Raw genomic sequence first — 23,850 nt, forward strand, 5'->3', positions numbered from 1 at the left:
TCAAACAGTAGAAAGACTAAAGGAATTATAAATTAGTGCCAAAATGCCTGAAGGGTTTACAATCTAGAAAAAAATGATTCTGTCCCTCACCGCTGCCTGCAGAAAATGGATTTATTTTTCAGTGCTCATATTATTTGTCTTTTGAACAGTCATACAAAAATCCTGTGAATTAAACAATGGTGGCTGTTGGCAGTTCTGCAAGTTTGAACTATTGAATGCTTTTGCGCTGATGTTTATAGTCTGGAAAACAATGGAGAATCCTGCATTTCTAAAGGTATAAAGCAATGTCTTTGGATGAGACTACTTCTTATAAGTTATGGTTTTTAAAATCACTTTGGTTAAGTTTCCTATTTTATGATTTTGGCATGGATTGTTTCATTGAATGCTTCTGACAGTTTAATTCCTAGTTAACTTTTTTCTTTTTAAAAAAATCTGTTTTAAGTAACAAATTCAAAAACCACAAGCTAGAGTACAAAAGAATTTTCCAAATTTCTGATATCTGTTTTTCTTTTCATACTCTGAAATAAATATATCTGACCAAGTCATCTCCGTAATATGCCATTCCATAAAGATCCAAGAGTCTTCAGCAGTCCTCAGCTGTTGTCTCCTCATCCACACAGGAGCTGAACTCCAGTTTAAAGATGAAACTTTTCCTATCGCGATAGAGTTTAAAGGTTCACATTCCTACCTTCCAATCAGCTGTTTTCAGTCCTGATTGAAGGAAAAGTGTCAATCTTGCAGCTTCCTAAGGTCAAACTACCACTTCCTCTGGTTACCTTTGCAACCGAGAATGCTCAGTTTGTTCTAGAGCAGCCTTTCTCAACTAGTGGGCCACCAGATGTTGTTGGGCCACAATTCCCATCTTTCCTGACCATTGGCAATGCTGGCTGAGGCTGATGGGAGTTGTGGTCCAGCAACATCTGGTGGCCCACTAGTTGGGAAAGGGTGTACTAGAGTAAGTTTCATTAAAAAAAAGAAAAAATGCTTAAACGCAATTATATGTATTTTCAGAATCCAGCAGAAATACAAATATTTGTTTGAACAGTGTTATCCTCTTTTGCACAAATTATGGGGGAAAGGGGGGAAAAAAGCACCGTTTGCAGCAGGCTTGCAAGCCAGCAGGAAATGACATGAACAAAGGAAGGAGGAGGGAGTGGGCATGGACTCACAAAAGCATTGGAGCTAAGCGTCTGTAAAGCCCTAGAGACGTGAAGCACAGACAGTTTTTCCTTCCCTTTTTGGATTAGAATTGGATTGATTTGATGCGGATAAGGGAAAAGCAGCAGCTTACCTTTGCCTTGCCTTATCCATCATGTAAACGCTGCAAATTAAAAAGGGCTGCAAGTAGTACCAGATTCACACTAAACCGCCATGTGAACCAAAGTCAATAAAAGCAAACCATATATTCTCAAAATCCATATCATATATTCCATCATTTCTAGCTTTCCGCATCTGTATAGTTATTTTCTTTAGTAATGTTGTTTTTCAAATCTGATCTTGCTTCTTTTAGATTAAGGTTTAATACTGTAAATCTGTCATTGGCCACATTTTTTTAATCTATCAGATTTTTCCGGAAAGGTAAAGCCAGATTAAATTGGGGTGAGAGGATTATAGGCTGGCATTTTGGTACCAACAATATTTTGAGGATGATGTGAGAAATTTGCATGCATGAGGAGCACCCATCCCACAATGAACATCCATCTGGAAGCAACCATAGTATTTGTTCTCCTGACTTCCGTTTTTTTGCTAGTACCTGATAAGCAGCTACCAATAAAAAGGTTAGCAATTCTATATGAAAAAAATTAATCATGGTACCCCCCCCCAAGGTGTTAACAGAGACACTGGAGGAAGATCATTTTTAAATCAAAAGGAACTTGATTTGACCATTTGATCTGACATTTATTGGTTGATTCTTTCATTTAGAGGTGCAGGGAGGCATATGTCTTTCCTCTGCTTTATTTCATTCATATTTAAAAAATGCAATAAAAAATAGTTGGTCACATGGGAAATTAATCAGACATTTGCAGTATACTCTTATGAATGTTTATTCAAAAATAGATTCCATTGAGTTCAATTAGTCTTACTCACAAGTGAACCAAGTGTGTGTATGATTGGAGTCTTCATTGCTTAGTTTATATAAGTAAATGCAACTGACACTCACTTCTTCACTAACATACACACACACTTGCCTCCCCTGGATTCCCTGGCCCACAGTCTCTCAGCTTCTAAAAACTCCTTGCTGATTCTCAGCCCACATCTAACTCTGTTCTTTAGAGGACTTACCTCATCCATCTTACTGAATACAGGCCACATCCAGTAATAAAGGAAAGATGTCAGCCATGCATGCATTAATGGGAAAGACATATATTAAAAGTTTTACATTTTTGTTTCCTAAGTACAAGTTGGCTAGGTTGAATTGCTAAATTTTAAATTCCAATTATAATTTTACAGTTGAATATCCATTTGGTCAAATTAAAATTCAAAAGAAGACAAAGAGGGAAGCCAGTTCACTTTTCAATATATTCAATGCTGCATCAGCCTATGATGAAATAGCTGGTGAGCTGCAAGTTTCACAAGTGCCAGTCCCCACCTACACTCCCAGGATGAAGCACCACTCAATGGGTATGAAGAAGATTACTCTGATACGGACCCAGATATCAGAACAGATATTGAACAGGACTGTAAACTGGGTGAATGTCCATGGCAGGTAAATTAATCTCTCTGTATCTTGTCATGACATTTGGTTTTTTTAAATCCATATTTAACAATAAATATGGATTATTTCATTTTTAGCTGCTCCCTTACGTTTACATCGGGGCAGCCATGTTTTTTCCGTACAATTCCCCGAGAGCCACAGAATGTCATCAAGTCCCATCTCTCCAAGGGGACTTGCTGTATTGTGTTCAAAGCAGAGCTTGGAAAAGTTACTTTTTTGAACTACAACTCCCATCAGCCCCAGCCAGCATGGCCACTGGATTGGGCTGATGGGAGTTGTAGTTCAAAAAAGTAACTTTTCCAAGCTCTGGTTCAAAGTATGTGACGGCAAGAAGCCCCACTCCAAAGAGATGTTGTTCCCTTTTGTTTTGGAAGAATAAATACTGGAGCTGAATCGATTCCAACACTTTTGTATTTCTGTAAGCAAAAAATCTATTATAAAGAAAGTTAATGCCATCATTAGTTATTTACCAAGAGCCTAAGCTGCATCAAATGTTAGTAATTGTTAGCTTTCAAATACAGCAGTTTGCATGTTCTTTACATTTTTAGCCCGGTCCATTGTGAATCCTGTTAGTTGTGCATTACAAATTTAAATGCAAAAATATGTGTGTAACCGTTTAAAAACTGGAGTAAAATACAAACTAGAAAAATGCAGCCCTATAAGCTTTGATAGTAGTTACTAAAAGCCAGATCCTGTAAAAAAAAAAAAAACTTCTGGAAAAAACAAACAAACGGGGATGGGCAAGGGAGAGGAGGAAAGCTCAGATTTTGTCAGGAATTACTGACAACCTGCCCTCAATGTCTCAATCGCCAGAGAAGGGGACTTTTCCATTATAAAAGAATATAGAGGAGGAGGTCATCAGGCATGCATGCTGATGTGGCAACGCCCTCAATGCCTTCTTGGTTGATGGCAGGCAGGCATGTGGCAACGCAACAGAAGGTGCAACTGGGCATATTTAAGTGTGTGCCGGCTGCTTATGGTTGCGGTAGTAGTATTGGTTGGGAAAGTGGTGCTCCTGCTCTGTGATCTGCAGCACTGTCTGGTTGCGCTCTGCAGCCCAGTGTTGCTGGGGATTGCAGAGCAGGAGCTTCACCCTCCCATCCTCAGGGGATCTTAGCCAGTGCCTGACCTGGCCACTCACTGGCATCAGGCCTTCAGGCTAACTTAAGGGGTGCAGACCAGGACTCATGACAGTCACAGCTCTGACCACTGTCCACCCGTCAGCATCTGCTGCCTGAGGAAGCCACCTCGCTCTGCCTAATGGTAGAGGTGGCCCTGCTTACTGTTAATATCCCTTATGGAAATGCACCACATCACTCAGGCACTTAAAAGTTGCTTTCCTTCCATTTCCCATACCTTATGTGTTCTTATTTGGGTTTTTCCTTATTTGGCTGTGCTTTGTTTTGATTCTTCCAGGTGCTCTAGAAAGAAGGCTAATAAACGCTATGATAAAATTTATTTTAAAAACCATTTACTCATGCAATCCTAAATTTTGTGTATCCTTTTCAGGCACTTCTAATAGATAGGGAAGGAGAAGATTTTGTGGATGAACATTTATTTATTTATTTATTTATTTATACATACATATATACATACCCCACCCTTCCTTCCAGCAGGAGCCCAGGGCGGCAAACAGAAACACTAAAAACACTTTAAAACATCATAAAAAGACCTTAAAATACATTAAAACAAAACAACGTTAAAAACTTTTTAAAAACTTTAAAAACATCTTTTTAAAAAAGGGTTAAAGATATTAAAAGACATATTAAAAGCAATTCTAACACAGACAATTCTGAGCAAAACGCATGTGTTTACGGCAGCTCACTGTATAAACAAAACTAATTAAAGTTGTGGGTAGGCACTTTTCATTTTTATCACATATTCAAAGATATTAAACTGAAAAAATAGGTGAGGTACGCAGAGGTGATTGGGAAAAGTTTGTACCATTCTCTCTCTTTTGTCCTCCTGATGTTATCTTACACACATGCTCAATCCCCCACTATTATTCATGTGTTGTACATAAACTTTGCACATGAGGTTGCATTATGTATTTCCTGTGGTCTTTAAAAATCTTAATAGCATAAGTGGTGGAGGACGTTGAATTGGATTGGAAATGTGGTGCTGGGAGGAGAGTGTTTTTCTCAGTGATGCAAATCATGGCTTCAGAAGAGCTTTGTTAATAGAGAAAACACACTGGGGGGAGAGGATTAGCACCCACCACCACAATGTGCCCGCCACAATTGAATCAAGGGACCCACACAGAGAGAGATTATTAACCTTAAAAAGCTCATGAATTGCCTACTGTCCTGTTTCGTTTGGCTCTATAATTAGACATAACATTCTCAACATGCTTTTAGAGTTGTCACCTTCTTTACAGTAAGGGTGCTTCCAGACTGTCCCTATTTTGGGGTGGGATTCAGTCACGCACTGGCAAATGGAGGTTGTGTAGTTATAGTTGACTGGGATGTCTTGTGGAACTACAAAGCATGGGATAACACTTGCTTTGACGCAGCATAATCTAACCTCCCTGCAAAGAAATCACGATGAATCCTCAGTAAACAAGTTGTCTGGAACTGCCTTTGGAGTGCAATACTTCTTCCTATCACAGTCATGTGAGAGATGAAAAGAGGATGTTTTGGAATAAAAGGTTGTGTTTTTATTATATTGTGATATTTCAAATGAAGAGTGGTGAAAAATAGCAGTAACAAACCACACTGACGAGCAATGTCTTGGCACATCATATTTGTATCACATAATAATTTATACTGTATTGTTCTCATGCAGGAGAAGTGAACACAACAGCAGTGCAACAACAGGGATGGTTCTCACCGTGGATAAAATATACGTGCATTTCATACCAGAAACCTATGACTATGATATAATATAGCCCTCATACAGTTGAAGGCTCCTATCCAGTTTTCACAGAATGTGATCCCTGCATGCCTTCCCACTGCAGACTTTGCCAATAACATCTTAATGAGACAATGGAAGGGTACTGTCAGTGGCTTTAGCCACGGCCCAAAAAAGGGTCAAGTATCCAACTCACTCAAAGTAGTCCAACGTTGCGAGGCATATCTGCAACTTGTCCAGAATTGGATTGAATTTCCCAATTACTGAAAATATGTTCTGTGCTGGTTACAGTTCTATAGCTCAAGATGCATGCCATGGAGACAGTGGAGGTCTGCAGGTCATTGAATACAAGGGCACTTACTTTGTTACCGGTGTAATCAGTTGGGGAGAAGGGTGTGCAAGGGAGGGGAAATATGGCATTTATACCAAAGTGTCAAAATTCATACGTTGGCTAAGGAGTATAATGCGTTGAAGTATACAACAGAATTAAGCATGAGGAGAACCGCTGTTCCCTGATAATTATTCAATGGTATATATCTCATAGGCATTTCATCAATAAATTAAAGAAGTCATTGTGCCTAAAACTTACACCAGCCTTTGTTGTGCCTCTAACTCACATCTATCTTTCCAGGAAGGCCACTTTAAGATAGGAATAAGGAGGGTGTGTTAAAGCCCTGAGTTCCAAATTCTTCAAAATAGTTGCATGACAGAACTCAGTTTTAGAAGAACCTGGCAAATTTCTCATATATTTATATGGCTTCTCTTTCTCAAATAATTTGATGTTTTTCTTCATTTCATATTCTCATTTGTACCATATCTGTTTTAAAATTAAAGCTTGGAAAGTGCTCTCTTGTTACATATCATCATTCACAAATTGTATCTCCAATAATAAAGTGTTACATGTCTTGTGGAGGAACCATTTTTATTACATACTTATCTAGATCAAATCCTCTATTTAGTTTAAGCCATAAGAAAATGTTATAATGTTTGTCTGATGGGAAAATACTATGTTATTACACAGCATCATGTACAATAATGCATTATTGTATTATTTTAAATAATAGATTTATTATTATAATAGAAAGCCAGCATAGTGTAGTGATTTGAGTATTGGACTATGACCTGGGAGACCAGGGTTCAAATCCCCACACAGCCATGAAGCTCACTGGGTGGCCTTGGGCCAGTCACTGCCTCTCAGCCTAACCTACCTCTAAGGTTTGTTGTGAGGATAAAATGGAGAGAGAGGAAAAAACATGTATGCCATCCTGAGCTCTTTGGAGGAAAGGTGGGATATAAATGTAATAATAAATAAATTTATGCCTTGTGGAAGGAACTAGATTTGTTTTTTCAAAGCAGGCTGTCAAGCTATGTGACTTGAGGAAAGATTGCATGCAGCTAACTTTGTTTCATTGCATACACTGGATTATAGCTCCATTTTGTGGTAACTCCAACAGCCCCATAGAAAGCCCATCTGGAGAGACTGTGTGTGTTCCCCCCTCTTGTGGCCATATAGCGCCAACACAGAACGTATATCTCCCCCAAACTGTTCCCATTACTCTTTCCTTACAGATGAGGGCTTTTGGTACAATAGAATAATGCTAAGAGTAGTTTTGCAACAGATTTCAGTGTGAAATCCTAACTTTCATTATCTACATGCAAATTTTACACATATTTATAATAATTATGCTCCTAAACATATCAGTCCTAAAATAAATGGTGTGCAGTAACTGCAATAATTGCAATTGAATGTGTGTAATTGGGGCCAAAGGGTAGCTTCATATAGCCTAGCACAGCAACAGAGCGCCAAAAGATCCACACCACAGCCTGACATTGTAAGTGCATCCTAGGTTGAAGTCCATATTTTTCAGTGCTGATCTGTTAATAGGGGCCAATCAGTTTTCATCTCCCGAGGGCGGGGGGGAAGGAGGTTGCAGTCACATGCCACAAAATGCTGTAAGTTGTCTTCTGTGATGCCCTCTCTGCATTTTAAGGTTTCATCTGGCATGGTTGTTGTCACCTGCTTGTATACCCTCTTCCTACAGTACATAGACAAGTGGTGGGGAGCCTGTGAGCCACCCAGATGTTGTTTCATCCCTTTAACCAAGGGTGAAGAACATTTTTGGCCCTGAATGATGCATTGCCCTTTGACCAGCCCTCCAGAGGCTGCATGCCAACAGTGGGGGTGGCAAAGCAAAAGGGGTATCATACGTGCAGCACACACACTCATACCCACTAAAAGCATTTTAGCTTTTTGCAAGCCTATAACTGCTGGAGGGAGGAGGCCACCTTCCTGGAAGGAGGCTTGCAGCTGGGGAGGAGGCATGGGGGATGTTTAGAGGGGAATGTTAGAACACATGAGGAGGGGAGGATTGATCCCTTCCTCACCAGTGGTGACTTTTCTCCCCACCCAGAACAAGTTTCCCTGTGCCACAATCCAATAGGTTTTCTCAACCCTAACTGCACTAAAACAACAGGGGGCGAGGAAAGTACACTGAGGGCCCATCCATGCCTCCTTTTAATCTGCAATCTAACTCCCTTCAGTGTCCATTAATTTGCCAGTGTCCATATGACTTTCCCTGCAATTTCAGACTTTCTCCTAGTTAAATCCACACTTCCCCTACCCTGTTATAAACTGATTTTTTTTTATCCCAGTTATTAATCGCTCTAACCTTTGTAGTGAGGACGTCTTTCCCACTTTTTTGTATTATGGGCAGATGACATTAGACCCCACCTTCTGTCTATGCCTCCTCCTTCTTCCTTACAGTTCGTTCCTCCTTCTGGCTTCGGTAACTGTATGGTGTTTTTTTAAAAAAACTACCCTTTTCAGTAAAACATAAAATCAAATGTTTAATGAATCACGTTTCCACTTAAAAGCTACTTTGCAATATTATGCAAACAAAGGCCAATAGACTTCATTGAAATCACGGCAAACCTGCACATGCACATTCAAAAAGTCAGATATATGTTTCTTCTGGAAAAGTGCGGGAAAAGCAAAGTACTGTTCTGGACTAATCACCATAAAGGGGTGAACTTAGAACTGTGACTAGAAGCAAATTAGACCAAAATAAATTAACACTTGTGCACATGGGTGTGAAAATTCGGATTTTAAAAAATCAATCCAAGCACAAACAGAATATGTATGGATCTTGAGGCCTCAAACAGAATATATGGAAAAAGCATGGATTTTGAGGTTAGGTATGGATGGGCCCTGAGGCTACAGGGGCTGGTTCAGGCCCACAGGCTGGCCATTCCTCTCCCCTGCCCTAAGCAGTATATAAAAAAACAAAGGTTGAGTCCCCATAGAAACCTTCCTAATCCCCCCATTGTATGCTCAAGAGGTCTTTTTTAAAATAAAATAAAAAACGTTCCCTTTGTTAACACTAGGGCCTGCCATTGCCCCTCTGTTTTCGCATGGGTTCTTGAACTTTAAACTTTAGTCATTCAGTAACTTTACCAAAAAGTAACTACTAAGTAGGCAAAATTCAGTTAACTGTTCCGAGGGAACCAAAATGGAAACTTGCAACCGGGCAATGTGCTTTCTCTTACTTGCATTCACTTTTCACCAGGCTGAACTGACAGGTATGGTGTTTTGTCCACAACAGTATGGATGTGTCTTTATTTAGATTAAAAACAATTGCCAGTGAGAAGGGGGGGCATTAATGTCTTGTCTTTGTGTCTTTGAGAATTACTTTATCCAAAGCATTTTTCTTCACGATCTTTCATTAATATTTAGTTGAAAGCTTGCTTGTCTCATAAGGTAGAATCTGCGAAGTATAGACCTATTAACTATATTTAATAGTTAATACTCAAGAGAGAAAGCTGAATCAGAAACTAAGAGGAAGCTGTTCATTAACAGAAGTATCACCCAGAAATAATTTCTGACACTTATCAAATGAGTGAACACACTTTTGTACTCCTTACTGCTTGAAAATAAATTGAAGAGCAAAGACTCTGAAAACAAAGCCCTTAAGGACTATATGTGTGTATGTATATATGTGTGTGCGTGTATTATATATGTGAGATTTAAACAACAGAGTCGGCATTATAGATGCAACTAAAATTAGTGGTGAAATATGTCGGAGACATGATATGCAAAAATAGCATTTGCAACATATTATCGTATCAAAGGTGTTCAACAGAAACACACACACATAGCCATCACTTTTAACATGCACTTGATAGATCTTCAAGCAGAGATCAACATTTTATTGTATTGTATTTTTAAAAAGAAGGCTTAACTACGAAACTCCATCCAGTTGAGATTTTCCATTGCTCAAATCTTAACAGTGTGGCTATGTTTCACTGTGTCTTTTGATGTTGGACTGATCACTAGGAGATGGGGACTTCTTCATATGAGATTATTTTCCTATATAGATATAATCTCAAAATAAGTAAGGGAAATATGTAGATTTAGATTTATTCAATTTATGTTACACTAACACAGATAAAAGGAGTCCTGATTTGCAGAGATAGTGCACACAATAGATAATAAAAAATCTATTAAAATGAAATAAATATATTAGAAGTGTACACTGCGCCAATCTAGACATGATGGAACCCAGTCATGTGTGCTGTTCATGTATCTTGCCCTGTTCATGTATAACTTGTGTGTTTGTGCGTGTGATTTTTACAGCAAAAGTGTGCGAAGTGCGAGGATCTGAGTTTTCCTTGATCCCTTTTCTTCCCTGCTCACAGTCCATTGCTGCGGACACTCTTCTCCCAGGCCAGCTCCTATGCTCAGAGTGAGAGATGATGCTTTATTAAAAAGTGCCTGAAGGGCCAGATGCAGCAAACTGAGGGAAGGAAAGGGGTAAAGGTCAGTTCCCCTTATTTTTGTGGTAAATATGAGACTCCTCCCTCCAGCATTATATGTTATTCAAATTAGTAAACAAACATGGTTGAAAAGTGCCAGATTGCAGCAAACAGAGGGAAAGGAGGGGGCAAAGTTCAGCTCCCCTCACCGATGTGTACTTTGTGTTCCAAATATTAGTCTAATACCTCTAGCTTTATATGTTAGTAAACAAACATGGCTATGGCCATCACATCCAGTTGCCCTTAAAAAGGGGAGTGAATATTTTGCCGTGAACACAAAAGTGGGATTTTTCTAACAGGCCTTCCATACTAGGCTGAAAAACTCTGCTTGTTTTTTTAATTGTCTTTTGTTTGGTAGTTGAGATGGATGCGTGTTCAAAAAGCAGTTCTTCCTTCCATGATAGGTTATCAGAAAGCATTGCATTGGCATCTGTGGTGCTAATACATCTACAGGAAACCATAGACTAGAAAGCTGGGGGGGGACGACGACGACGACTGTGAGTCTTTAGAAGTTGCTGGACTCCAACTCCCGTCAGTCCCAACCAACATGATCAATGGTCAAGGGCAACGGGAACTGTAGTCCAGCAAACATCTGCCACATGATGTTTGTTTCACACTTGCAAGAAATCAATCTTTTAGTGTGGCACCACCTATTCTTGGACTGCCTTGTCAATTAATATTAGGCAGACACCTTTGTTGTACTGCTTTTGTTTGCCTAAACCTTTTTGTTCTTGGCAACCCTGCCCATGCATGTAATTTTTTAATGTATATTTGTTGTTAATACAGTTGGTTTTATCTCTGTTTTGGTAATTGCATTACGTCTACTGTTTTTAAAGTCTGTTTCTATTGCTATTTTAATTAATATTTCATATTATTTTATTTAAACCACAGAGGGATTTTTAAAAATTAAGTAGTGTATAAATCTTGCTAAATAACATAAATAAATCTGGAAGGCCACAGGTTTACTATACATGCTTTAAAAATGTACCTACATGCTGAGACACATGAGGAACAAATTCAATGTTGAGAGTATTTATGGGTTCTGCACTGGCAAACTCTTCCCTGAGATGGAGCAAGTGTAAATACTAAAGTATGCACGTTGTAGTAGCTAAGAGACTAGGCTGTCAATCCAGCAGACCCTAGTCAAATCCACTTCCGCCACCACTCTCTCAGGAGCCCTAAGAAAATGAATATCTCTTAGCCTCAACCTCCCTTTGAAGCTGTTACTTGCATTGGAATGATTAATCAGAACTACCACAGAGGAGGAAAGGTTAGCCTCCCGGTCTCCTCCTGCTGGGATCCCAATAATTATCAGCCAGTTGTTATCTGGATTTTTAAAAATGCAGTGCAAAGACATTTAACCTCTCATCTAGTTTAGCCCTCAGTGTGTTTAGGATCAAGGCACAATGCATCATTCCTAAACACATTTAGTTGACAATCTCATTGTCTGTGATTGGATCTGCAAATACATTCTTTGCCCTGTTCTGAATCAGCAGACTGGCAATGCCTTAATACAAGATGCTCTGTCTGCTGACATGTAGCTGGGTCAGTCCTTACTGCAGTGTGATTAAGTGGTCACCCAATGACTTGGTCATAATTTATTTTACCAATCAGCATACTTGAGATGATTAACTGTTTAATCTCCTTAGGCACCCTTACTGCTGTTTCTCAATCCAGTCCTCCATCTCTTCCATTGCAAGTTATATAGATATCCTATTCCTGGCAATGGCCTAGCCTGATGTGCTGCAAAAACCCCTGGGGAGCAGAATGGGGCAAGGCTCTACAGAAAGCTATGCTGATCCCTCCATGCATAAGAAAAAACACCCCCAGGGGATAGATCATACCCAGTAGGGCTGTGGACAAAACCTGTTAATTTTTTTCATTTATTCCCTTTTCAGTGTTTCTATCAGCCAGTGACGCAAATAAAGTTATTGCAAGAACAAAGCGTGCCAGATTCATGATTTTTGAGGAGATCCTCCAAGGTAGTTTGGAAAGAGAATGCCTCGAAGAAAGGTGTGATTATGAAGAGGCAAGGGAAGTATTTGAAGACACTGAAAAAACTGTATGTATTATTGTCAGATTTCTCTTCATGGACATATCAATCAACCTGTAGTGCTGGAATTTAAATCAGTTTATGGCCCAGTCATAAGATTTGCTGAACAAACAATAAATACTTGAGATGTAATGTTTTCTACACTATTTTTCTAAAATGAAATCACACATGCGTTCCAGGTATGTTACTCATGCCAAGCAGATGTAACAGAAATGGGTTGCAGCCCCATTTCAATAACTGAAGTTTATACATTTTCCTTTAAGGTGGTTTACCCCTCAATCCTAAACTTATTTTATGTAGCCAGCAGGATGCTGTGTCCTAGGCACTTTTGTGCTAGCTCCACACAATTTATGAATGGACAGCTAGTACAACTGAAGGCAATGCTCAAAACAATCCAGTTCCATTTATACTAGGAAACTGCCTGGTGGGAAGCAGGGAGGAAAGTCTCCCCTCCTTACATTCCTGTCACTCCATTTCCTTCACTGCGCCCTCTTCTCTCTCATGCCACCTCCTCCCCTGTTGTAGATCCTTCCGCAACCTCTCCAGATCCTGAACCATCCCACACCCTCCATTGCAGTTTACATATCTGAAGACTTGGTAAAGAGCAGATGTGTTGCCATAGGAGCAACTGGCTCATGATATTTTTTCAGGAAGGGGGTAAGCTCCCCGCATTTTAAGGCCAGGAGGCAGTCTGTGTGTACATTTTCTTGTCTGATCTGGAACTGGAAGAGACAGAGGGACTCGACTGCTATGGCTTTGAGAAGCCTCCCTAGAAGCCTAATGGGGAAGCAAGATCTGTTGGAGTGTTAATGGTGTGAGCCCCTTCCATCTTATGCTCAGGTTGTATATATGTGTAAATAAAACCATATATCGTAAATATACCATAGTCTTCACTGACCTTTATTCCAAGAAAACCAAACTCTGGGTAAGTACTGGAACTCCTAGAGTCCCCCACTGCTCAGAGTGGGGTGCACACAACAATATACTGTGCCATCATGGGCATCCACAGGGGGGCAATTCCCCACCCCATGAACCATCATCTTCAGCTCCCCAATTTTCTTTTAAAAACAATAACAACAGAGAGCTTGTTTCTAGCATTTGTAGAACTTATTCTCATTTTTTGTGAGCAAACTAGCCTGCTCTGCCTTTCAGCATTTTACTTTGTCCCTCCCTGGAAAAATTCTTACAGATGCCCACTTACTGCTAAGTATTTGGGGCAGTAAATAAAGTCACTGCCCCCTTACCCTCCCCCTGGATGCCCATGAAGGCATCCTAAAAGGTGCTTCCTGGAGCTTGACGCTAACTGGCTCCCTTCCTGGCTGTCCGTGTTCCAGAATACTGTACTTCTATTTTTTCCTCACACAGAGAACTCAGTCAGCTCCTCCTCTCAGCTGGGAGACGAGGGGTCACCTTGGCCAAAATGGCTCTTCTAGAGGTGTCTCCAGCTATTTCTTGTGGGCCATATACTTGCAACTTCCTGAGCAGCTTCAGACTGGCTTACTCTTAACAATCTTTTAAGCAGTCCTCCTGACCCCCATTAACCCAAACATAGTATCCAGCAGAGCAATGAGATATTAATCCTATATATGATAACATTATGTTAATAGTAAACATTTTTGTTCACTCTTAAAAACAACCCAATTACATTTTTTCTCCTAGGACAAGTTTTGGAATGGCTACTTTGGTAAGTAGATTTTTAAATTTAATATTTCAGAATTACTGAGGTTTATAGTTCATTAAAAACTAAGGAGTTTATCAGAGTGGCTAATTATACTAAAGAGCCAGTGTGGTATAATGGTTAGAGTGTTGGACTACGACCTGGGAGACCAGGGTTCGAATCCCCACACAGCCATGAAGCTCACTGGGTGACCTTGGGCCAGTCACTGCCTCTCAGCCTCAGAGGGTGGCAATGGTAAACCCCCTCTGAATACTGCTTACCATGAGAACCCTATTCATAGGGCTGCCATAAGTCAGGATTGACTTGAAGGCAGTCCCCCCCTCAATTATACTAAAGGAAATCTATCTATAACAGAGCACATATATTAGGGCTAATACAGCATTTTCTTTGCTCATGATTTTTTCCTTTTTCCTACCACAAAAGCCACAAAATAAATTATATACAATTTCCTCCAGCCCTCCTCTACATTACATGAGAATGTATAAATGATTCTTCTAACAACAATAGTCCCCTTTTAGAATGACTAAGGGCTCATCCAAACGGAGCGGGATAATCCATGTTTTCCATATCCGGTTCGTCATCTGACAGTCCTCACTTTGCCTGTTTGTTCGCTCTTTCCCAATAAAAATAAACGCTTTTTTTTGCGCCCACACACGCAGCGAGAGGACCTGTACTTCTTCTCGCTTTTCCCCAGCACTCCCCCCTATCAGCCAATTGGTCCGCAAAAATATGACATATGCTCCTCTCCCCCTTTGCAACAAAGCACAACAAGGCGCATGCTCTTGAATGTACGAGCGTGAACGTTTGAATTTCCTGATGGTTTGGTAGTAGTGGCTGTAATGGAGTTCCTTGTCGCTCATCACTCTGGAGCAGTGCCGGCCAGGGTGTGTGTCTCCAGGTGCCCCTGACCATCCTGGGGGATTGTGGGCAGTGCAAGGGATCAGCGCTTGTAATCGCCGGGTGAATCCCCCCATAACCCTTGGGCTCATTCACTGCAGGGTTCAGCCCCAGACCGTTATGTGGCTCAGCAGCAGGAATGCTGCCCCTGAGGGAAGCAAACAGCTCCCCACGTGGGTGGCCGCTCTTGGCTCGGGCAGGGAATGCAGGCAAACAGTCCTGCGTGCTGCTGTGTCAATCTGCACTGAAGCGACCAGCACAGGCTTTGTGGTGTTCCCTCTGATAAAAGAAACATGCAAACCACTTATATGCCTATAATTCCTGTATTTTTGTTTGTTTGTATTTGCGATATTTCGCAAAACCGACTATGCTTTTCTACCTTTACGCATATTAACGTTTCTGGAGATACACATAATTGCAATTCCACTTATTTCTCCAGAACAGCAAGTAACGATGTGTCATGTCTAGGAAGGTAGACCACCAGTCTCTGCGGATGGCTGAGACGCTCTAGCAAACCACTTATATGCCAATAATTCCTGTGGCTTTTTGCTTGTATTTGCAATATTTCACAAAAGCAACTGTATGCTTTTCAGCTCAGCTGGGCTGTGGAGAACCTATAGGCTGTGGTTGAAATTGACAAGACTCAAAGAGAGTAGCCTTGCAGGCAGGAAAGCGAAATTGACTAAGGGTGGTGAGTGTCTGTAATCTAAGAGGAAAGTCTCTATTTCTCTTCTCCCCCCCTCTCCCTCGACTCTGGATGCCTGGAAGCAAAGACCAATACGTTCAAGAAGGGCATTTGATGCGGGGGGGGGGTGAGTGGTGGGAGGTGGAGGTTAGGCAAAGATAAATATTTTCTCCCTTGAAAAAGTTTCCAAACAACCACAATTGCAGATCTCACCCTGAGCGGCTGCCCAGTTTGCGGGCTGGCTAAAAATTAACAGCTGTTGCTGCTTCTGCGCAAATGCCCTTTTTTGCATCTGCGCAGTAGAAGTTGCAGGGGGGGGCAACACCACACCATTGCTCTGATAGGTTCCTTTTTCCCGGGCTTTCCCCGGACATTCACTCATATGCGCAACAGTGGAAATACGTGATTGGCTGAGAATGAGGGAAGGGATATGGGGAACCGCCCAAGAACCGCCCATCAAATGCCCACAGCTGTAAAGTCCGCGGTATTGCATACGAGTGCCTGAAGGTACAGTGGATGATTCCCGCTTTAAAAAAGCAAATCGCATGATTTGCGGTATTGCAGGAGCGGATTTAACTGTGCGAAAATGCGCAAAAGTGCGCGGCGTCATATGGACGACCGAAAAATAATGAAAACACAAAGTGATCATGTCACACATTTTACAGTCGTCTGGATGAGCCCTAATAGTCTTGTATAGGGCACAATCCTTCCAGTGTTTACACTGGGCCGAGGAGAATCAGTATGCAGCATATGTCTGGAGCAGAATGGAGGGTGTTGGCATAGCCGGGCTAGCTGGGGTATATCCTCAACTCGGATGCAGCTGTGGAACTCCGCCACCACTGGGCGATGCCGAGGCTTGGTCCAGTGCAGGCAAGGCCGGTGCTAGGCCCAAGAAAGGGGCAGAGGCATTCTGGGGGTGTCAGGAGCGGAACCAAGGGGAGGGGGATGTAAGCTGTGTCCTGGTCCCATTTGGTTCTGTCCTACAGCCACAGGTCCCAGGAGATGCTACATAGGGGGGGGGAAGTGGCAGAAGGAAACATGCCTCTCATTTTCTTCTGCTAAGCCCTGCTGGCACAGCAGACATCCTCCCCTTCCCAGGGCTCCAGAACCGCAGTAGAATGTAGCAGCCCTTTATGCCACCTTCTCTTCTGGCAGCTCTGCTCCTGCCAGCCTTCTCTGTGTTGGATTGCTCTCTCCGTTGCACAACAAACAAACAAACAAACAGGAAAAGCTATTGGGGAGTGTTATTTTAAAGTTTGGATCTTTTTGCATAGTTTCAAAAGATTTAGCCAAGGCATTTTCATAAAACCATCCTCTCCAATTTCCTGCCACTCATTTAATATTATTTTCATAATAATTAGAATTATGCCCAGGAATTTAGAATCATTATTTGCTGTAAAAACAAACATTCATCTTACTTTCACCTGCTTTAAATTTACCAGACAAAAAAAAAGGAAATTTGAAATCTTTAATATTTTAGAAAAATAGTAGGATATTCAGAAATGTTTGAGGCCATGTAAAAATATTAGGCTAATCTCTGCTCAGCTCTGTACTAATTGTTATCTGAGGAGAATTTTTAAAGCATCTATATCTTTATTTTTCCAACTTAAAATGCTAAATTTCCTTTGGAAGAGAAGCCTCAGGTGGGTCACAACAAATTCACTAAAAATACACTCATATGTAAGAATCTTACAGACATCATAGCTGAAAAAATTTCTTGACCTATGTAGTTTGGCTTTTGTTCAAAATACATGAAGCATTGGGATCTTGGGTGACTTTAGCTGATTTTCACTGTTTTGTCAGGTCGGTTTCCCCCACTTCCAAAAAAGATGTAAAAGTGCTTTTGGAGGTATTGCACTCCTGGTCGTTTTGAGCAACTACTTTTCAGACACAAACTGAGATATCTAATGTAGAAAGAAGTACAGACATGCAATATAATATAATATAAACCAGGGCCAAATCTTGTGTTAAGACATTAGTTTCATCATGAACTGTGTGATCACATAGGATGTATGTATGGATCAAATCAAATAGGATTTGATCCATACATTTAAATCAAGTTGAGTCACCTCTTGTGGAAAAGATGCCCTTGAAATTAGTGATGGAATCAACCACTCCATTTAGGCTTGTAACTGGATTCAGAAAACCAAATTATTTTCTTTCAAACATTGGAAATTGTTAAATTTATTCTGAGCCCATTTATGAGCCAAATTGACTTCTTTGGTAATTGACACACTGCTGCAGCTATGAAACTGATGCCAGGAGCGCTGGAAAATATAATGTGCATGGTTGCACCAAGAAATTTGTATTTCCCAACATTCTTGGCATCTGGCGTGCAGGCACAGCCACTTTGCAAGTATCAGAGGGCCATAACTCAGTGGCAGAGCATCTGCTTTGCATGAGCTGGAAAGGTTCCTTGTATGAAACCCTGGAGAGCCACTACCAGTCAGCACAGACAGTACTGAGCTAGATGGACCATTTATTTGACTCAGTACAAGGCAGCTTCCCATGATGTGGGCAGTGACATGGGGAAGGTGTGGAGCTCAGTGTTAGAATGCATGCCTCACAAGCAAAAGGTCCCGGGTTCAATCCTCAGCATCTCCAGATAGGATTGGGAGAGACCCCTGTCGGAAACCATGGAGCGCTGCTGCCAGTCAGTGTTGACAATATTGGGCCAGATGAACCAACCATCTGACTCAGTATAAGGCAGCTTCCTCTGTTACAGAGCAGATAAATCTCTTCCCTTTCCACTGCAGGAAGTACACAAGTAGGTAGAAGAGCGGCAGTCAGGCAGATCAACTCGATTAACTCGAGGGTTGTGATGCTTGCTGAGAGTTGCCAAGATTCACATTCCCAAATTAGGACTTTCTGAACTTGGCAACATCAGTAACTGAAATGAATGGGGATTTCGTTTAAATTAAAAACAATTTAGATAGCAGTTTACTAATAAGCAGCAGAAGAGCATGGGAAGAGCATCAGAAAGTACTTTATTCTAAATGTTCTTACTAGTATCACTAATACTATTATTACTAATATTATTTTTCTTCAGGTGGTATGCGATGTTCCTCAAACCCCTGCCTGCATAATGGTGTATGCAAGGACAGCATTCGCAGTTACACATGCGACTGTAGAGATGGTTTTGAAGGAACCAACTGTGCTTTTGGTAAAGATGGCAACATGTGCTTTATAAATAGGCATGCTTCACATTATTTCCTAGAAGACAGTAAAGGAATCCCGGTAAATTCCTTGTTGGAAGAAAAGTTACGTTTCAGCAGACCAATAAAGTCCACCTACCTAGTTAAGCTTTCTGTCTTCCGACAATAGCTAACTAGGTGCCATAGAAAAATTCAGAAGCAGATTGTAGTGTTAGTAGAAATCTCACCTTTTTAAGTATTTGGCAAATAAAGATATATTGTCTTTGATCCAGAGCATTTACGGATGTAACTGAGATCTAGCAGAGGCTGCCACTGGGAGGGGAAGTGATTTCAATCAATTCCCCGTTCCTCCCATAGCTTCCTACACAACTTCCCCATACTGTTCTGGAGGGTCCTACAAACTTCCAGAACTGATTTTTCAGGAGGCATAGGGGAGTTTCAGGGAGGATGAGTTGATAAAAGTTACCTCTCCCTCCACTTACTCCAGAAGGAATGTCCCAAAGGGAGAATATTGCTCACAGGAATTTTGGATCTAATTCACCTTTCCTGTTTATGAAGGCAATTATTCTTCATGTGAATAATATACCTTTCTTGTTTTACATCTGCTGCCAATTGTTTTTCTATGGTGTGCAGCATTTAGAAATATGTTTAAGAGATGTGAGAAAATTGCAGCCATGTGCAAATAATTTGGTTGCAGCTTATGTATGAGTTCAGTTCTCTGTGCATTGTTGTCACCACTTACAATCCAGCAACTAAGTACTACACCCATACCTAGGGCTCTTCTATCCTTAACTGCTCTTGACTACCACAGTCAAAAGTGAAATCTGTCTGTATGCCTGGTTCCCTGAATTACCAGGAATTCATGGGAGCTGTAATATACATCACACAAAAATAGGGACTTGCAAATGGGTAAGCTATAGATGTTGGAAACAAATACAATAAATAAATAATTTCAGTTTATTGTTGATTTTGGGTGAGAACATCACTGGAAGTTGCCTTTTGTTTTTCATGCTGGTTCTATGGTTAAAATGCGTTTTACTCTCTATAGCTAAAAATGAGTGTCGCCACGAAATAAATGAGGGTTGCCAACATTTCTGCTATCCAGAACTGAAGTCTTATCGCTGTTCATGCACAAAAGGCTATAAACTTGGGCAAGACGATAAATCATGCATTCCCAAAGGTAAGTACAAACATGAACAAAAGTTCCGAGATAAAAATGCTGTTTTAGAAGGCAATCATACAGACCAATGGTAGTGTAGTAGTTAAAAAAAATGAAGTGTGATCCAAGTCATCCCCAATTCAAATCACATCAGTCATAAAATCCATTGACTGCTCTTGGCAAGCCTGTCAGCCTCATTCTTTCCCATCTATAAAATATGGGTAGCAGCCCCTCTTACTGGATTGTTATAAGGATTACAGGTATATGTTTTGTGAAAGCCCTTATGGGAAATCACTATATAAAGAATGGATGATATCCAACCTCACACAAGCCACTGCTTGTGTAATGATACTACTCTTTTCTGGTACCCCGACTCTCTGGAGCAGATCTGGATGGTGAACAGGAAGCTGCAGGGAGAAGAGGAAGGGAAATCCCTTTGTGCTCAGGGAAGTCCCTTCCACTCATGGAAACGATACTACTGGATATCCCCCATTATTATAATTACTACTACTATGTCCTCTAGCAAAATGTTTGTTATTATGATTGGATGGAGCATGCATAGTGGAGGGAGGGAGGGAGGGAGAGAGAGAGTGATGCGCCTATTGGACATCATGCATACTTGCCTGCCCACTGGTGCCCCTTTTTAGTGGAGGCTAGGTCACCAACCATTAGGGATAATGGGCAGGTTTTGCACCCACTGCAATATTATTTCAAAGCACAGTCCCCCCACCCTTACTTTCCCATAGGAGAAAGTAAACAAATACCATTCTTAAATTTGTTAAGTGTGTACGTCATTCTTAAAAGTCATGCATGTTGGATATAAAGCCATAGGCCAGTATTACAAGGCAAAGTTGGGAAAGAATAAACATGCAGATATTTAATACGTTTTTGAATAGCCAGCCATTTTAATGATTGTTTTGAATTGTTTTAAATGCTTTTATGTTGTTCTACACTGCCCTGATGTTTTGCAAGAGGGTGTGTGTGTGTGTGTATATATATATATATACACACACACACACACACACACACCACCCTCTTGCAAAACATCAGGGCAGTGTAGAACAACATAAAAGCATTTAAAACAATTCATATATACAGGTTAATAAAAAATAATGGTAGTTATTTCTGGAAGCCACTCATAGAATTGATTGTGTTTTTACTTACTGCTCTTAGATGAGTGTGCATGTGGCAGACAGAAGAACCACTTACTGATGCAGCTGAATGCAACTGAAAAGATGCAGAGAGGATACCCTTGGCAGGTACTTGAAAGATAATTATAAATGTTGAACACAATTCTTATCTGGACTTGCCATCAATATGTACTTTGTATAGATTCCATAACTATTCATCCCTGCTCTCTGCCCCATGTTCTTTGCTAAATTATTTGACCCCAGGTAGCCATCATGCTTCCTCACAACAAATCCCCTTTAAACCTTTGTTCAATTCGCAGTGTACTCAACATGCTTTTCATTGGTTGTGGTTATCCCTGAAACCAAGAGCTTTTGTCTGGTAACAGCCTGTGTGCAATAATGCAGTGTGAAAGAATAACAGATCTTGCCCTATGGACATAAAAGTATTAAATCAGAGCAGCATGCTGTCTATTTTGCTTTCAAGGTCCTGCTCTTAAACGCAAAAGGAGAATGGTTCTGTGGAGGTGTTCTACTAAAAACTAATTTTGTACTGACTACAGCTGGATGTGCACTGCTGTCTCCCATCAGTGTTGTGATTGGTAGGTAGCCAAATGACTATTTTATCTCTGTTTTGAAATCTCCAAACGCTTATATTGCAAAAGCTCATATATAGCAAGACACTGCAAGGCTCACTTCTCTCAAGCACACCTGTTTGAATTGCTAGCATATATAGCATTTTGTGCATCTCCCATTCATTTCACACTGGGGTTTGCACGGGAACTATTCTGAACAGAGTGCAATCAGTTTGCTTCAGGCAATTGGTATAGATAAAAACAATTACATTGTGTCATTGCATTCACATAGCATTCAGAATAAGCAGATGACTGTGCACTGCCAGTTTGCATTAGAATTGTAAGAATTCCAGACACTTTGAGCTTTGCCAAGCCAACCACTCAGGATTTGGTCTCGGCCTGAGTAATAAAGTTTTGAACAATTATAAGGTTGTAGCATCGTATTGCACAAACATGCAATTCAATACCTGCCTATTTGTCCGATGTGATTATAGATACTTGCTATTCCCTAAATGGAGGTACATTCCACAGCAAGAGCTTGGAACTCAAGAGCAGACTTTCCTGAGTATCAACCATCTATGATCTGCAGGGAATGCTCTGTTGGCGGTGGTACTACTGGGTGCTGTGCAATTGGTACTGACCTGTGACATGGCCTTCTTGATAGCACTTCCCCATTTATGAAATGCCCTCCCTGGTGAGATGCATCTGTCTCTCTCATTAAAATTCAGGAGGAATTGAAAAACATTCCTGTTCACCCAGGCATTTGACGGCTGAAACATACTGGCAATAGTTGAACTTTGTTTTTATTGTACTTTTAATGGTTTTTATTGTATGGTTTTGGGGTTTTTTTGCTTGTTGCAAACCACTTTTATGTTTTTAAATGAAATAGCAAATATAAATACGTTTATAAATAAATAAAATACTGTTCCTGGTAACCTTAATATTATTAGCTGTGAAGATATGCGGCTGTTTTTAAATGTTTTCATTTTAATTTTTTTAATTTGTATTTTGCTGTTTTGTGATTTGCCACCCTCAGCTCCTTTGGGAGGAAGGGGGATAGAAATTTAATAATAAATAAATAACAGAAGTGGCCTTTGAAGGCCTGCTTGGAGGGGCCAAGCTGCTGTAATGATAAAATTTGTGTGGCAACATTCACCATTCATTGCTTGTCCGCTGCAAGCTCATCAGCCTTCTAGCTTTTTCCAAGTGTGGCTATGGGGTAAGTGGGTAAACATAAGCGAATTCCTGTCAGTTCCATATCAAAGGTTTGCATTCCCACCAAAAAAGGATCTACCCACAGTCCAGATGGGTTTGGGAACTAGCAATATAACTTGAATAGGAGACCTATAGAAAATTGTTCTATATTAATTCTATTACATGGCTGTGACAATTTAATGTAGCATTGATATAGGTTTTTGTTACTATTGCGTGATCAATGTGATCACATAGTAAAGAAAAGCTATTGCAACAACTAACAGGTGCACCATTACCTGCACAGGAATCAACAGGCTGCAAAGAGCTACACAAGAAATACATGTGAAACAGGTAAATATACACATCCGCTACGATAGCATCACTGGTGAGAACAACCTGGCTTTGCTTGAACTCAGAAGGCATGTTGGCTGCAACAGCTACCATCTACCCATATGTATTCCAGAGAGGGATTTTGCAGAGCATGTGTTGATTTCAGAACAGACAACTACTCTCAGTGGTTGGGAAGCTGATGGAAATCTATCAACAGATTCAATAGCTGAGCTGCCAGTTTCATATCTCAATGAAAATGAATGCAAGCAAATACTCAACAGAAGTCTGATAACGAGGGAATTCTGTGGCTTTAGCCGTGAGGTATCAGGTGAACTACTAGCTGGAGGAAGCTTTAGTGCTGTTGACTATAAAGGCACTTGGTTTCTGACTGGCCTTTTAGAACCGTGGGCAACAGAAGCAACTAAGTGGGAAACATTTATATTCACTAAGACTTCAAGATACATGATGTGGTTTAAACAAATGGACTAATGAAACGCAGTGGCAAATGTATAAGTAGAACAGCAAGGTGCAGCATGTACACATATTCAAGTACAAGTCAGTTGTAAATATTATGTATGTTTAACTGTTAAAATGAAAGTTTTTGCCCCCCATTCTCCTC

The 23,850-nt window shown here is 40.6% G+C and overlaps 1 protein-coding gene and 1 pseudogene across 4 annotated transcripts; both read left to right on the forward strand.

The window, feature by feature from the left end:
• The first annotated feature begins 2,453 nt into the window (after positions 1 to 2,453).
• On the forward strand, positions 2,454 to 6,880 carry LOC133384873 (coagulation factor X-like; annotated as a pseudogene).
• A 2,157-nt stretch (positions 6,881 to 9,037) lies between these two features.
• PROZ (protein Z, vitamin K dependent plasma glycoprotein) lies at positions 9,038 to 23,842 on the forward strand. Of its 4 annotated transcripts, XM_061626687.1 has the most exons (9): positions 9,063 to 9,145; positions 10,200 to 10,382; positions 12,277 to 12,440; positions 14,091 to 14,115; positions 18,741 to 18,854; positions 19,895 to 20,026; positions 21,179 to 21,264; positions 21,596 to 21,734; positions 23,206 to 23,842. In XM_061626687.1, exons 3-9 carry the CDS (start codon positions 12,336 to 12,338, stop codon positions 23,718 to 23,720), a joined length of 1,116 nt encoding a protein of 371 aa, XP_061482671.1. In that variant the 5' UTR covers positions 9,063 to 9,145; positions 10,200 to 10,382; positions 12,277 to 12,335; the 3' UTR covers positions 23,721 to 23,842. The 4 variants fall into 4 exon arrangements, with proteins under 4 accessions (XP_061482669.1, XP_061482670.1, XP_061482672.1 ...); XM_061626685.1 differs by lacking the exon at positions 10,200 to 10,382 and having other exon boundaries at positions 9,038 to 9,145; XM_061626686.1 differs by lacking the exon at positions 10,200 to 10,382 and having other exon boundaries at positions 9,038 to 9,145; positions 21,620 to 21,734.
• The last annotated feature ends 8 nt before the right edge of the window (positions 23,843 to 23,850 follow it).

The sequence above is a fragment of the Rhineura floridana genome, chromosome 5 (genome assembly GCF_030035675.1).
Source record: "Rhineura floridana isolate rRhiFlo1 chromosome 5, rRhiFlo1.hap2, whole genome shotgun sequence".
In the NCBI taxonomy this organism is placed as follows: domain Eukaryota; kingdom Metazoa; phylum Chordata; class Lepidosauria; order Squamata; family Rhineuridae; genus Rhineura; species Rhineura floridana.